General features: G+C 45.1%; 1 protein-coding gene across 1 annotated transcript in view; it reads right to left on the minus strand.

The window, feature by feature from the left end:
* Nucleotides 1-17,336, minus strand: part of LOC144596359 (uncharacterized) — a 185,732-nt gene that overhangs the window by 100,419 nt on the left and 67,977 nt on the right. The window contains exon 6 of the mRNA XM_078404616.1: nucleotides 9,254-9,343. Within this exon, the coding sequence (XP_078260742.1) occupies nucleotides 9,254-9,343 (90 nt within the window). The remainder of the gene's footprint in view (nucleotides 1-9,253; nucleotides 9,344-17,336) is intronic.

Consider the following 17,336-nt stretch of genomic DNA (forward strand, 5'->3'; position numbering starts at 1 on the left):
AATCCTGAAAAGTTAACTCTATTTTTCTCTCCACAGATCCTGCCTGACCTGCTGTGTGTTCCCAGTTTTTGCTGCTTTTATTTCAGATTTTCAGCATCTGCAGTCATGTGATTTTCCTTCACTACTTCACTGCTGTCAGTTTCTTGCTGATAATCTGCCATCAGCTTCTGGAGAAAGAAATTTGGCCTGTGAGTGCCAGATAAATTAATTGCCACCATCAAATGACAGCCTGTAAGTCATAAGATATGGGTATGAACCTTACACCAGTAACAGTGATAGATTAGAGTAGATCTTTAAATTCAGACTATTTTCCTGCACTAATCCCTCATCCTTTGCTTCCCTTAATATTTTAAAATAGTTTTATTGGCTCAATGAGAGGCACAACAGTCAACAATAAGAAATGAAGGTATAGCAGAGTGGCCTATTGGAAGCAGCCATTTTGGGAGAAGCTATGTTTTGAGGTGAAGTACTGTGATTGAGGGTGCGTGATGAGGCTTTGACTCAAGTTGATAGGGTTAAGTCAGACACGACTAAAGAAATATAAGACTCAAACCAATTAACCTGCAAATCTGGAGTGTGGGAGGAAACTGGAGTATCCTGAGAAAACTCATACAGGTCATGGGGAGAACATACAAACTCCGTACCAACAGCACCCGTCGTCAGGATCGAACTCGAGTCTCTGGCGCTGTAAGGCAGCAAGTTTACCACTGTGCCACCATGCCTCCCCTATAACAAATAATACTTGAAAGCTAAGTAGAAGAAAGATAGCATTTTAGTTTTGAATAATAACCACTCTGTATTATTTGCATATTGAGATATTTTTTTGCAAATTATGTGCATAAAATAGTAAATACTAACTGCTTTGCTGCATTGCAAACAAAGCGCTTCCTTGATTCCTACTTTGCAACTGACAACTTAAATCATGTTCGCAGGCTGCAATCACAGAGAACTGATCAAACAAAAAAAAACTAAAATAGCAAGTTATAGCTGCAACCACATTCAAATACCGAGACTGTGCAAGCTTCAAATATATGGTACTTCACTCCACATTCTGGCATAAGATCATACTCTCTTAGGAAATCCATTGAATATCTTCTAGTCTATCAACAATTGTTTACCTTCATTCCCTGTTTGCCTATCCCTGACCCACTTTTATTTCTATGTTTTCATTGACTCTTTAGTTTCAAGGGCTATGATTTTGCTGACAGTTATATCGTGAGACATTATGAGATATCTTCTGAACATCCAGCATCAAATGTGACACCCTTTGTCCATGTTATATTTCCTTTATTAATTAGCACATGCACATGCATATTAATTTTATTTTAAATTATCATTTCTGGGTGTCTCTTTGCCACCAAGTTATTGTAACTGGTTTAGGCTATTTGGTTTATCCTTTTATGTTTGAAGAGGGATGTAATATTTGCACGACTTGGTCCTCTGAATCTAACATAATCAACTGAAGAGGGCATCATAGTGCCTCAGCACCATAGACCTGGGTACAATCCTAACCTTATGCTGTCAGAGCAGAGTTTGCATAGTCTCTCTGTTGGTTTCCTCCAGATGCTTCAGTTTCCACCCATATCTCAAAAACAAGTAGGTTGATAGGGTAATTGGCCATTGTAAATTGTCCTTATTGTGTAGGTGAATGGTATGATGAATTTGGAGAAAATCAAAAATTGAATGAATGTTGGATTAGTATAAATGGGTGGTTGATGGTCAACGCGTTGTTGGGCAAAAGAGCCTGTTTCCATGCTGCCTCTTTCTCTATGATCTCAATGATTCAATGATACTTTATTGTTATATGTACCTAGGTACGTAAAATGCTTTGTTTTGCTTACAATCCAGTAAAATCTATGACCTATGTGCATATAACATCTACTGATTGGCTGCCACATGATTTACACCAAAGTTGCAGTCATAACATTGCTTTCCTATTTGATTCAGGAAGGTTGAAAGAGTATGGGGGCGGGTGGAAAGCTGGAGAAGGTTGCAGTAGTGGGGTGGGGTGAAGCAATGGAGAGGAACTTGAACCTGAGGACAAGTATTTTAAGGTTAATGTGTACAATGAGCTAATATGGATAGGAGTGATGGGTGAACACAGAGCAGGTTTGATAGTGAACATGTTGTAGTGAGTGAATAATGGGAAACAAAGAGAAGAATTAGAGAAACTGACTGAACAATAACAAAACAATAACAAACAAAAGGTTTCAATGGCAGTGGGGTCTTACAGGCATGAAGAATTGCTATGTTTTAATTAGAGTTCTGAATTAGAGTTTGATTAGGGGTCTGAAGATAATGTGAAAGGATGAGTGGTCGGAGAGTAAGTTGAAGTCATCATTGCATTGTCTTAAAAATGAAGGAAGATCTTAAAGAAGTCACTTGTTCATGAACACATGAGTAGTTTAAATGCAAGTTGAGAAGGATGCAAAAGAATTTAAAGGGTGCATTGCCAGAAGAGTAGAAGGAGAAACCATGTTGGGAGTTGGTGGTAAAGATTATGCCGTTTGTGCAATAGGTTGGGCTGGAATTAGTGATAAGATGGAGCCTTCAAAGAGGGGGCTCACCTGCGACCCAGAATTTGTCTTAGCGTCAGAATGCTGCTAGAGGTCATGGATGGAGAAAGCTTGTTTGGAGAATGTAAAAATGATGAATAGTGATATAAAGCATAATGATTTGCTGGTAGCTGGGGAAGAAGAGAAAAGGGGACTGGAAAAGAAGTTAGATTAGGCTTGAAAAACAAATTTAGTGAGATAATTATTAAGGATGGATGATACGTTTGGAGGTTTTTGGCAGAGGGATAATCCCAATGGTCATAGGCAAACATAGATGAAGGTAATGGGCCCATTTAGAAAGAACTCAAACCTGTCTCAGGATAAGAAAGAAGGTAGATTAACAAGCTGTTTTGAATTAAAATGATCCAGAAGACTTGGGTTGGAGGAGATTCACAGAAATTTGAGGCTTAAATGAGATAAGGCTAAAGAGAGAGCAGAGTAAAGGATTCCAAATGAAAGGTTCTCCAGAAAGGTCCAGACCAGAAGTGTTACCTATCCATGTTCCCCAGGGATGTTGATTAACATGTTGAGTTACTCCAGCATTTTGTGAATATGTTGATTAACATGTTGAGTTACTCTAGCATTTTGTGGCTGTTTTGTATAAATCTGCAGTTCCTTGTATCTCATGCTCTAGGATTCAAAATGGCAGGTTAAAACAGATTAGGAGATTGGCTGCACACCAGCATTCTTATGAAAAGATAAAAGGTAGAATGCTCATCACAGCAAAAGAAGGTTGTTTGGGAAAGGTAAACATTCATTAATCAGACACTTGGATCTACGAAGGAGAGGTTATATCTTATGATTCCATACATTCAGTACCTCTATCAGTTTGCTCTTATTTAGAGCTAGTGCCTGATATAAATATACTCATATGGTACTGCTGCCTCAGGATAGCTAGAACTGTGGATTAAGATGAAGAGTCTTCAATTTGAAATATTAACTTTATTTTTCTTTCTGCAGATGCTACCAGACCTGCAGAAACTTTCCAGCATTTTTGTAAATTTCAGATATTCAGAATCTGTAGAATATGTCGATTTCTGCTTCACTTGGGTGCCTGCAAAACAAAGAAAGAGCCGAGGTGCCTTTGAAGATGCCTGACTGGCTACCTGAATCAGGGCCACCACAGATTAAGTACTCTTAACCATCTTAGTCCCAAGAAAATCTTAGCGGAACTGAAATGACAGGAACATCGTGTTCCCCACTCAACTTTCTGAGTACATCTCACAAAGATCCACTGATTCCAGCATCTGCAGTTCCTTGTGTCTTCGGGGAACAAACAGCCTGCTACAGATTTGTATTCCTTTAAGCCTAACAACCACATTTTAAAGCTTGGTCTTTCAACCATGGCCCATTTACCCAAACACACTGGCCAAGGTGGAGCGTAATTATGGGTAGCAGCAGGGAACAATGCATAAATATAGTCATCTAGTGGAAATGATGACTGGGCTATGTTTCTAATAGAATTCCTGGTTCCACTCATCCTCTTTCTCACATTCAACTTCCATGCCATCACACATTTTCTGATTTAGCATTTTCGCATTTTATTCAATCAATTAATTGTCACACTCCCATCTCCAATTGGTCCTTACCGGAAGCCCACCCTTACAATTTTCTCTTCGAAAACGAAAATCTGTAATGTGAATAGCAAGTAATATGAAGATCAAGCCATAGTCAACACCTTATTTGCATTCACCTGTCAGATAGTGACACTATCATAGAGTATAGTGGAAAAGCGCCCTTTGACCCAACTTGCCCATGCCAACCTGCCTCAACCTATCTGCACTCGTCCCATCTGCATTCGATGGGCCATATCATTTTAAACCTTAAAGATGAAGTGCTTTGAGAGGTTGGTTATGGCACATATCAACTCCTACCTCAACAGGAACCTCGACCCATTACCGTTTGCCTACTGCCACAACAGGTAAACGGAGGATGCGATCTCACTGGCTCTCCACTCTGCACTGAACCACTTGGACAATAAATCCACATACATCAGGCTGTTGACTACAGCTCGGGGTTCAATAGCATCAACCCCTGCCGGCTGGTTAAGCGAGGAGGTGCATGGCTGCGGAGCTCTGGTTCAAAAACACTAACGAGTGAGTTTTAAACATCTTTTTGGAATTCGGAGGAGGTACAAAGGTGCACTAAACATCTCTGGGTGTCGCTGCGACGCTGCAGAAATCTTTTAAAAAGTTTCTGCGTGTTTTGGGGCTGCGAGCAGTATTATCAACAATCTGCGCAGCTCTCACTACTGAGGCTGGCAACCTGCCAGGAAACTGTGACACATCAAAAAGGGGAGTAAAACTAGTCTGGACTGTTACACCTGCGTCCATAACAACAACCACAACCACCACTACCTCATCGCTGCTGACTGGGCCGGTCTGGCATTCGTGCGGTGTGGGAGGTTTTCTGCACCGTCTCAACCTTCTTCTGCAGCCTTGAGAGCTGGAGCTGAAGGGGCCTCCTTTCTCTCGGAGATAGGCTTCCAACAACAAAGACTGCAAGCGAATCCCTTTCATTGCTGCAGGAGCAGCGAAGACCAGTGGGGAGTGCCTGCGAAAGACATCGGAGCGCCCAAGGTGCCATGCCTGCAAGGAAGTGGGGTATATTCGGAGGAATTGCCCCAAATCCCGGGTGGAGGCCTTCGCCTCCAGTGCCACTAACCCCCCTCCTCCCTCACTCCCACTCCCCCTGTAGTTGAGTCAAGGAACCCTGGCTTTGCGCAGAGTGCGGGTGGGGGTGGGAAGGGTCAAAAGAAGGGGGGCAAGGTGGCGAAGAAGGTGAAACACCTGGGGAATAAAACCCCTGGAGATAAGAACCTTCCACCCATCCCGTCACCTCCCGTTAGGGAGTCTGCATGCCCCATAATCCAGCCAGGGCCGGGAGGAGGGGAAGCCGCAGACGAAGGTTGCTCAGGTGACCCCAGAGCCTATGAGCTGCTCCCCTTCAAAAAAAAGGAGGAATCTCTCTTGGGAGGAGCGGAAGGGGGACATACGGGAATCCTCCAAGGCAGATGGGAGTACTGTGGTGGAGGAAGACCCTGCCCTCTGGTTCGGGCCCTGGTCCCACGCTCTGGAATGGATTCTGTGGAGGGTGGTGATGGGGATCACTCGGGTGAAATGGAGCAGGGGAGATTCCTGGTGGGGAGGGAGTCCCGCATCATGCGCCCGAGGAAGGCCAGGAGCAACCCGCCCAGGACAAAGCACAGAGCATGCCTCTGGAGTTAGGGACATTAGGCGGGGAGGGGGTGGGGGAAACCAGCCCTTCTCTCCCTCAGGACCTGGCTCCAGAGGACTCCCTGAGTCTGGTGCACCTGAGTCCACTCTGGGCCCAACTGGTGAAGGGATAGACTGTCGATGATCTTAACTCCCCGGGTACATCTGGGGAAGGCCCCTCTGCCACTGGCCCCAGGGTGGGGACTGTGGAGAAGAGACCAGCGGGTGGGGTAGAGGCAGCCACTGCACAGGGTGGGGCGGGAGTATCGAGGATTGTTGTTCTTAGAGCAAATGAGGTTGAGCAGAAATTTCAAAGAGAAGTAGAATATAATTATAGATTTAGATCAGAGAAAAGATTTAGAATGAAGAAAAGTTCTTCTCATTTGTCATGACACAGGTTTAAGGTTTTGAGCAAGAGTCATGCAGGATGTAAGGAGACACTTTTTTTACACAGTGAGTGATAATGATCTGTCAATAAGGTGGCTGAGCACAGATGATCAATGATTTCAAAAGGAAACCGGATAGACTCCTGAGTGAAATAAAGGAAAGGTTATAGTCATGGATCAGGTGAATGTGACTGACTAGACTGCTCAACAGAAAGCCAGCATGGACTCAATTGGCCAACTGACTTTCCCGTGTGCTGTAATGACTCTCAGTAATGTTTGGGAGGAGTTGGCTGCGCCTAACGGCTGCGGCTCTCTGGCAGTCTGTTGTCTTTTTTTCTTTTTTTTTGTTTGTGTCGGTGTTGGGATGGTTTTTGTTTCTGTTTTTGGCTGTGTATGTGTGGTGGGGGTGTGTGGTGGGGTGGGGTGGGGGGGTGGGGCGGGGGGAAACCTTTATTTTATTAGGTCTCTTCCCCGGGGCGCGGCTCGGCTGCGGGCCTTAACATTGCCGGCGCAGCTCGGCTGCGGGACGTTTCAGTGCCCGGTGCGGTTCGGCTGCGGGCCTTAACATTGCCGACGCAGCTCGGCTGCGGGACGTTTCAGTGCCCGGTGCGGCTCGGCTGCGGGCCTTAACATTGCCGGCGCAGCTCGGCTGCGGGACGTTTCAGTGCCCGGTGCGGCTCGGCTGCGGGCCTTAACATTGCCGGCGCAGCTCGGCCGCGGGACGTTTCAGTGCCCGGTGCGGCTCGGCCGCTGGACTTAACATCGCCCGGTGCGGCCGCGGGACGTTTCAGTGCCCGGTGCGGCTCGGCCGCGGGACGTTTCAGTGCCCGGTGCGGCTTGGCCGCTGGACTTAACATCGCCCGGTGTGGCCGCGGGACGTTTCAGTGCCCGGTGCGGCTCGGCCGCGGGACGTTTCAATGCCCGGTGCGGCTTGGCCGCTGGACTTAACATCGCCCGGTGTGGCCGCGGGACGTTTCAGTGCCCGGTGCGGCTTGGCCGCTGGACTTAACATCGTCAGCGCTGTTCGGCCGCGGGACGTTTCAGTGCCCGGTGCGGCTCGGCCGTTGGACTTAACATCGCCCGGTGTGGCCGCGGGACGTTTCGGTGCCCGGGGCGGCTCGGCCGGGGGGCCTTCCATCCCCTTGCGGGGGCTGTGCGTGTCGTTTGCCTCGGTAGGGGTCGAGCTGCCTGTCCGTGGGTGCGGGGGGAAGAGAGGGGAAGTTTTGTTGCCTCCATCACAGTGAGGGGGTGTTTGGAGTCACTGTGATGGATGTTTGTGTTGGGGTCGGGTGTCCTGTGTTCTTTTATTTTTTGCTGTATTTTGTGTGACTGCTGAAATTTCGCTCGGTGTTGTGCCGAGTGACAATAAAGTGTTGTTATGTTATGTTATGTTATGTTATGTTTGCTGAGATGCATCTCAGAGATGCATTCAGAGTATCAGTGATCTCCCTAAAACAACAGTGGATAGACAACTGTTACATATTGAAACCATCTCCAGCTTCAACCTGGAAGAAGTTGAAGTAAAAGAAGTTTTAGCCAAGGTCATGTTGACAGACACCAGTAATAAATCCTTACTTGATTGGAGACTGCATTTATGGTTGGGACAGACAGAAGATTTCAGTGAGCCTTACTTCTAAAACACAATCATTGTTTTTTGCAGTAACTAAATTAACTGCACTAAATTCCTTTGTTCAGCAGATTGTAAATCTATGGAATTCTCTACTCGACATAGTTGTAGGAGCTCAATAGTTGAGTATATTCAAAGCTGAGGTTACTAGATTTACAAACAACAGGAAATTAGATATGGAGGTGGGGCAGGGAAGGTAGGGGATCAGCCCCAGTACAGTATACGGCTGGCTCGTGGACTATTTGACCATCCTGCCTCTTTTGTTATATTCTGCATCATAAGTGCAGAATAGGTCAATTGTAATATTGTGCTCGCGCTGGCTCTTTGAAAGAGCTGTACAATTAGTTCTAGTCCATGATACTATCCCTGCAGCAATGTGAATATTTATTTTTCAATTACGGATTTAAATTCCTTCTTTAAAGTAATTTTGAATCTGCCACCATCACCCTTCCAGGCAAGACAATCCTGAGTGAAACAACTTACTGTGCAAAAACAGATCTCATCTCCCCACCCAAAATGAATTAGATCCTCTCCCTAATAACGCATTTGGCATTGTTAAAGGCAACTATTTTCTCTGAGGCATCTTAAAATAATCCTGTAATTTAATTAATAAACAGTATGGTGGTCTTTGGAGTCAATGGTTCAACAATACCTGCAGCAGAATGAGCTGCTCATTATGTTTCAACATTTTGCCTCACAATATTTAAAAGACGGTCTAGTTGAAGGGCCGTAACCTACAGGACTGGAAGGTGCGATTAGGCAAGGTAGTTCATTATAGTTGGCATGGGCTCAATAGGCAGTATGGGCTCATTATGAGTCACACGTTTTTAATGATTTCTGTAGTCCGATGAAAGGCCCAATAGATTTTCTTTGGCCAGTTTCTAAACATCAAACAACAAGTGTATTTGTATATCTCTACGGCCATTCATGGGCATCAATTAGCAGGATAAGGTGACAAACATGATGGTTCTGGCCATGCTTGGCCTGGTTAGTCCCTTAAGCCATGCTAGCTCCTTTAAGGAGTTCTTTTTCCAAGCCACTGGAATAAGGGGAGTCTAAGAAAGTGATACAAGGATTGTATCAAAGCCAACCTCTAACACAGTGACATTCCTGCAAGAAGGCTGGAGTCTTGTACCTAGAACAGAACAGACTGATGTGCTTTGACCAAAAGGGCAACCTTTGAGAGGAACCAATGGAACCGAGTTACCAGAGCCAGAGAAGGCAGGAAGGCCTCACCATCTGTACCTGCCACAGTGTCTTTTTGGGGCCCCCACACTGTTCCGGAGGGAGCGCCTCCAGGGCTGGTTTTGCCAGCCAGACTCGGGCTCACCAACACAACTGGCATCATCATACTCAATGGTCAATTGATGAACGCAGATGGCTGCTACAGTGGCACTGGAAATACATCTAATACTGCATACAAATAAAATTACCAAAAGTATTTAAGCAACATGTATTTTTCTCACCTACCTGGGTCTGTTTAGAACTTCTCGTGATCTTATGACAGTCTTCCAGAGGTGGTAAAGGTAGAATTAGATCTCTTCCTTTCCCTAAATTCACCTGCAGAGAAAACAAGTTCTAATTGAAATGCGGTCAGGCAGTCAGTATAGACCAGATGCAAGTACACAAGAGTTTGTTTTGTTTCCATGGCTATTAAGTACCTGGGTTTCCTTTCATAGGTGTAAATAAAGCAGCCTCTGGAACTCTAATAGGTCTTGCAGCAGTTCAAACACCAATAGAAATAATAGAAACCACAAATCAAGGCAATGAAGCTTTCCCAGTGCATTGTGGTTGAATACAATGGTAATGTCATGGCTGAGATGATCAGTAGTGAATAGCACAAACTATGGCAAATCTACATTGATATCTACCTTGAAAAAAATGACAAGATGCTAGAGATCTAAAACAATAACAGAAAATGGTGAAAATACTTAGCAGATTAGCCGACACCTGAGGGAAGCGAAACAGAGTCAATGTTATAGGTTAGAGACCCTTTGTCAAATCTGAAAAGGAGAAAAAGAGGCCTGTAATGGCACAGGGAGGATCATGACTCTGACAGGGTAATATTGGGGTGACCATGGAGATAAGCTGCAAACATTGTTACCTGGTTCGAGACAAGGAACTGCTGAGGCTGAAATTCTGAACAAAACACAAAATGCTGGAGAAATTCAGCCGTTCAGGCACCATTCATGAAGAGAATGGGCAGCTGGCATCTTGGGTTTGGAGCCTTTTTCAGATGAGTGGGGGGGGGGGGGAGGTGGACTAGAGAGGCGGGTTGGGGCAAAGACTGGCAAGTAGTAGGTGATGCAGGTGAGGGGGATTTGATTGGCAGATGGGTAGAGTAAATGACAAAGGATAGAGGGGACTAAATAATGTCAGTTAAGGAGGGAAGAGGAGGAGTGAAATGTAAAACTGGAGTGATAGATATGGGTGGAAGGAGAGAGAAAGGATGGGAGAGGGAGGATAAAAGGGAAAATGGAGATAAGTGTATGGAGGAGGGAAGAGATGGTTGGATGGGGCTGGTGAGAGATGATGGGAAAAACATGCACACTGGGAATGGGGGCCATGGGAAAGAGAGGGGGCTGGGGAGATTACTTGAAATTGGAGAATTCAATATGAGGTGCGTTTTTTCCACTTTGCATGTGATCTCACTCAGGCCAAGGACAGAAAGGTCAGTATGGGAATGGGAAGATTAGCCATGTGATCCAGCAGACCTTGGTGAACAGAGAGCAGGTGTTCAAGAAAGCGGTCATCTAGTCTATGCTTGGTATTGCCTATGTTAACAAGGCCACATCGCGAGCACCAAATGTAGTAGCCGAAGTTTAAAGATGTGCATGTGGAAGAGATGTTGGGGTCCTTGGATGGAAATGGGAGAGGAGGTGCAGGGACAGGTGTTTCATCGCCTGCAGACAGAGTGATCTCTATGGAAAGCAGAAAGATTACCTGGTTAATGAGTGAGTGGGAACAGCCGGGAAGTGAGAACAGGAACAAAATAATCCAGATGAAAGAATGTGGGAGTTATGAAATGCAAAGCCTAAGGACATGCCCATATGACAGTAGGTCAAACAGGGCATGTCCTCCATTCCCAGGAAGAAAAAAAAGGAGAAAAAAATACAAACTTAACTAAAATTACAGATGGGTAACTGATAAAAACCAAGGAATTAAAAGAGTTACAAAATAGAATACAAAAGTTTTGTACCTTTGTCGGTGCCCTTTATGTGGCATCTTGCCTACTTGTATTGTATGCAAATAAAAAATCTCACTGTGCCAGGTACACATGACAATAAAGTATCAATCAATATCAGCAGTTGTGGAATTCAATATTAAGTCCAGAAGGTTTCAGTATGCTCAGGTGGAAAATGAGGTGCTGCTCTTCAAGCTTGCCTAGGGCTTCATTGTGAGAATACTATGTTAGAGTGGGAGTGGGGGTGGGACGAACAATTAAAGTAGCAAGCAACAGGAAACTCAAGGTCATTCCTGTGGATTGAACACAGGTCATCTGCAAAATGATCCACCAATTTGCATTTAGTTTCTCTAACGCAGAGGAGCTTAGTGAACATGGAATACAATGTACTAGATTGAAGGAAGTCCAAGGGAACTCATGATTCACCTGGAATAGCTATTTGGATTCCTGTCTGGTGAGAAAGGAAGAGGTAAAAGGATAGGTGTAACATTATAATTGTAAGAAGTGCTCTAAGGGGGATGGCAGGTGGGAATGAAAGAGTGGATCAGGAAGTCATGAAGAGAATGGTGTCTGGGGGTGGAATCGTTTTGAGGATGATGTAAATTTCAGATAATTATTTGTTGAATGCAGGCTGATGGGATGATAGGCGAGAGAAGAAGTCTATACTTGTTCTGTTCCAGAGGAGAGAGGGTGGGAACAAAGGTGCAGGAAATAGATGCAATACAGTAAAGGGCTTTGTTAGCAATGGAAGAGGGGGAACCGTGGTGGATTTCATGTGTGGAAAAACTCATCATTGGAGCAAGTGCAATGGAGACAGAGGAACTGGAAGAATTGAATAGAGGCAGGGTTGGATGAAGTGGAGATGGTATAACTGTGGGAGACAGTAGCATTGAAATGTATGTTAGTATCTAGCCTTAGTCCTAGCATGTTTCCATCTTTGCCTCACATTTCCAAAAACAGTCACTTGTAACAGTGATATAAAGGAAAATGTAATGTACTGGAAATCTGAAATAAAACAGAAAATTATCGAAATAGCCAGATAGCATCTGGAGAGCCAAACATTGCTATTGTTGCGCTTCAATAATTTTCCATCAAATCTTCATGAAAGTGGCAATTCCACATTAATGCGACTAATTTAGAACTCTGATCATGAGTTCACCTGCTTCTTTGACCTACTCTATGAAAATACTGGAAGGCAAAGGAACCAGAGTGAAATGGATGCAATGAGCATGATTAGAAAAAGTAACAGCGTGCGAGCTGACTGTCAGGTCACCTTGTTTCCTGATGTAAGTCAACTCTGTTACAGCCGCAGTATAGGCATGCCGCTTTCGTATGTGCAATCCGTCTAGGTGTTGGAGTTCTATTGTCCTGAGCTTTTAAGTTGTAGAAAATTAAGGCTAAATGTCAATGCTACAGTTTCATTTGTTCATTCCAGAGATGAATTCTGAGCACATTTCTGTTGGCCAGAGTAAAATATTCAGGAGGATCCCCCACTGGAAAGTTTGCATTGCTCGAAATCATTAAAACACTGATAAGATCACAGAGGAATTGCTGGTGCTTTAAGATGTTCTAATCAGTCAAACTTTACAGCATTTTAACCAACGGTTAAGACTTTTTTTTAAATCACATTGAAAATGGTGGCAGTGGAGGCCAGTTCGTTGGATGCTTTCAAGAGAGAGCTGGATAGAGTTCTTAAGGATAGCGGAGTGAGGGGGTATGGGGAGAAGGCAGGAACGGGGTACTGATTGAGAGTGATCAGCCATGATCGCATTGAATGGCGGTGCTGGCTCGAAGGACTGAATGGCCTACTCCTGCACCTATTGTCTATTGTCTATTGTCTATTGTCTACTAATCAGCTGATCAGTATTCTCCATAGTTTGTAAGTACATTTTGGCACTGGTGAAGACTTTGGAGAAAGGAACAAAAAAAAATGGGTAATAAAACTGGACTCTGGTGCAAAGTCATCATTATTTTTCTACTGATATCAGCTTCTGACTGAAAAAATAGGGTGGCAAGCAGTTAAAAATACCTCCCCTCCCCCCAAAAAAACCCCATAATAAATGATATATCTAGCAGATAGGATTCACAAACAGAAATTAAATACTAATTAATCCTCTGCTGGATCATTTGAAGTGCATGACTACTAATCCTGTATAATATTAATTAAGTTAATCCTTGTTTAAATTCCTATCTCATTCAACAGTTATTAAGGAATGTAATCACATATGTTTACCTTATTGTTTAATACACATGGATTATAGTCTTCCTGTGGAATTTCTTTCACTCCAAATGTATTTCAGAAAACTGACAGAAAGTAATAGTCTAAAATTCACTTACTTAAAATCCATTTTGTTATTTTTCCCTTTTTTTTTGCCAGTCTTTTATTGCCATACAATCTCTTTTTCTGATATGGTTTAAAGTTTTATCGTTGTTACTCGTTTATTGTTTTCCTGCTTTCCTACTGCGTGGTCTCATCAAGCATCATGCTGAGGCAGGAGCAAGAGAACCAGTTGATGTGCTGTTCCAGAGAGGAGCCAGGTTGCCATCACATTGGGTCATTTAGAACAAGGATTCGTTAATTTGTATGAGCAAACAATTGATAACATTTTTCTGCAATAATATTGCCTTAAGGAAAACTAAACACTGAAAATTATTAAATTTCCAGAAGATCAGGTCATTACTGACTATGTTTAGTTTAGTTTAGTTTAGAGATACAGCGCGGAAACACGCCCTTCAGCCCACCGGGTCCGCACTGACCAGCGATCCCCGTATATAGAAAAAATCCTACACACACAAGGAACAATTTTTACATTTACCAAGCCAATTAACCTACATTCCTGTATGTCTGGAGTGTGGGAGGAAACCGAAGATCTCGGAGAAAAACCACGCAGGTCACGGGAAGAACGTACAAACTCCCATACAGATAGCATCCGTAGTTAGGATCGAACCCGGATCTCTGGCGCTGCAAGTACTGTAAGGCAGCAACTTTACCACTGTGCCACTGTGCCGCCCAAATGCTCCTGATGTTTTCAGCCAGCTACTAAGAATGCCCATTGCAGTTATAAATTACACACACTTCCATTAATGCATAACCGATGTACATAACTAGAAGCTAATCAAGCCAATCTGTGCCTACTATTATTTTCACCTTCCGCTCTTTGCCAGTTGCAGATTATGTGAGGCTGGTTCTTGGGGCCAAGCACAATTGCTACACAAGTCCTGGCACATGACACTTCTTTCCTCAGAAATCCAGTTTAACAACCAATGTGCACCACAATTAACAACCAACAACCAATGTACACCACAAAAGCTCAATGAGAGATACTACAGAACAAATGATGAAGACTCAGCAATAATTCTGCTCAGTTCTGGTGGCTTCCACCAATAAAACCCATAAGGAATTTCCAGAATTATGAAGATTGTTCGTTGTTATGAAAATAGTATCAGGAGCAGGCCCTTCTGTCCCTTTAACCCATATCACCATTTGAGTAAATCAAGGCTGATTTATATTTCATCCACAAATTCCTTAACACCATTATCTAATATTAATCGGTTGATTTCATCCCCGAAGATTATAATTGATCTTCACTGTGCTGTCCTAATTATCCGGAAAAACTTCTTGCTGTTTTGATTCCTAAACGTCCAAGGTCTCATATCTGATTGTATTTGTTCTAGATTCCATCTCAAGAAGAAACAGTTTCTCAATATCCACACTGTCATAACCTTTCATTTGATCACTTTTTGACCAATTGAGTGTGTTGAAAACTTATTTTTTTTAGCCCCGGTTCCATTTTAGTTACCAAAGCCATGTTTGTGAGGTGAAGTGGTCAGAACTAAATACAATACTGCAGATTGGATCTAATCATGGCCACACAAGTGAAGTAAGACTTTCATCCTTTTGCATAACTACCATGGAACAGATCCCAAAAAATCCATTACACATCATACTTATTTTTTACCCTTGCCCAGTAGCTAATTTAAATACTTGGGATCCAAGGAGAGATAGCTGAATGGATGGAAAATTGGCTTCATGGAAGGAAGCATAGGGTGATGATGCAAGGTTGCTTCTTGGACTGGAGGTTTTTGACTAGTGTTGTGCCTCAGGTTTCGGTACTGGTCCCGTTACTGTTTATCATCTATATCAGGGATCTCCAAACTATGGCCCCTGGGCCACATCCGGCCCGCCACACGATTTTATCCGGCCCGCAGCAAGCTCTTAGGCGGCGGGGACTGGAGGCAGAAGTTGCCGGCGAAGGTTCACCGGAGAACGCTTCGCCACCGACCCAGAGCCAGAACAAGGCGAGAGACTGCACACCCACCTACAGCTCCAACCACTTCGTCAAGTTTGCGGATGACACAACAGTGGTGGGTCTCATCAGCAACAACGACGAGACCCACTACAGGAAGGAGGTGGACCAGCTGGCCGCGTGGTGCACAGACAACAATCTCTTCCTGAATGTGGAGAAAACAAAGGAGATTGTTGTCGACTTCAGGAGAACGCACACCCAACACCCCCACCCACTGACCATCAATGGTGCTGCTGTGGAGCAGGTGAGCAGCACCAAATTCCTGGGGGTGAACATCACCGAGGATCTCTCCTGGAGCAACAACATCACGTCCATCGCCAAGAAAGCCCAGCAGCGCCTCTACTTCCTCCGCAAACTGAAGAGAGTGGGAGCCCCCACACCCATCATGTACACTTTTTACCGAGGCGCCATCGAGAGCATCCTCAGCAGCTGCATCACTGTGTGGTTCGGCAGCTGCACAGCCTCCAGCCGCAAGACCCTGCAGCGCATAGTGAACACTGCTGAGAGGATCACTGGCGCCTCACTCCCAACACTCCTGGTCCTTTACACCACCCGCCTCACCCGCAAAGCATTGAGCATTGTGGGTGACCCCTCCCACCCCTCCAACAGCCTCTTCACCCTCCTGCCTTCAGGGAGAAGGTTTCGCAGCCTGAGGTCAAGCACCACCCGACTAAAGAACAGTTTTTTCCACCAGGCTGTCAGGATGCTGAACTCTCTCCCCTCCCTTCCTCCTCTCTCCCCTGCCGCTATTGGACCTGGACTTTAACACCCCACACACACGCACATCCAGCACCAGACACTTTAAAAAAAAAATTTTAACGCATTTGAAGTGACTATATTTTATATTTTATGTTGATTGTTGTTTGCTGTGCCTTTTTAATTTTAACTTAGTTTTATGCACTTTGTTCCTCGGGATTGTGGGAAACGGTATTTCGATTTTCTGTCTGTGTAAACTGGCTGAGGATTGACAATAAATTGACTTTGACTTGACTTGACTTGAGATCGCAGCGCCCCCTCGCAAACAACAAATTCAAGGAAACTTCCTTCCTCGCCGCCGCCGCCACTCACCCCGGGGAGAGAGAGGGGGGGAGAGAGAGAGTCGAGGTAGAGGGAGCAGTGGGTGAGAGCAGGAGCATGGGGAGGGAGAGGGTGTCAGAGGGTCTGACTAAGATCAAGTGTAGTATCTGTTCTGGCACAATCTAATGTTCTTATAAGAACAGGGTAAGTATAAGAGCAGTATTTGCATTAGATCATCGACGAGGAGCGGAGGTCGGGAGCACGTGTCTGGTTTAGGGGTGGATCCATGCTGGTTGGGTAACCAACCTAACACCCTTATCCAGGTGGGATGGCAGTAGCAAGTGGAGCTGGAGGGCAGGGTATCCGGAATACCCTGCGTGTATCGGTGAAGGACCTCAAGGAGGGGAACCCTTTCTCAAGGGATCTCTTCATCAAGAAGGTGCTGCTGGAGGCCTGTGGATTCAAGGCCGGGGACATCTTCTGCCTCCAGGACTTCCCAGGTAACGGATACTTCGACGTTACCTTCCAGAACCCGGCGGGATGGCAGAAGTTGCTGCAGGACTTCCGGGAGAAGGGGGATGAAGCCCCGCTGTCGCTCCTGAAGGTGCAGCCGCTCTTCACCCTCCCCACCCAGAGGGAACGGATGATCACGGTGCACATGTTTAACCCACATGTGCCCGTCGTGGATGTCCTCACCTTCCTTGCGCGCTACGTCGAAGGGGCCGGGAACTGCGTGGACATCAAGGACTTGTTCGGGATCTGGACGAGCAAGAGGCAGGTAAAGGTGAAGCTGAGGGTGGACGGGAAGGGATTCATTGTCCACCCTCCCTCGGTGTTCGCTATCGGAGGGAACCGGGGCTACATGACGTACGTGGGGCAGCCCAGGGTGTGCAGGAAATGCAACAAACCTGGGCACGTGGCGGCAGAATGCAGGACAATCGTCTGCAGAAACTGCAAGTTAGAAGGCCACGAGACAAGGGATTGTAAAGAGAGTAAGAGCTGCAACCTGTGTGGGGAGGCAGGCCACCTTTACAGGGCCTGCCCT

This window comes from Rhinoraja longicauda, chromosome 8 (assembly GCF_053455715.1).
Source record: "Rhinoraja longicauda isolate Sanriku21f chromosome 8, sRhiLon1.1, whole genome shotgun sequence".
Classification (NCBI taxonomy): Eukaryota; Metazoa; Chordata; class Chondrichthyes; order Rajiformes; family Arhynchobatidae; genus Rhinoraja; species Rhinoraja longicauda.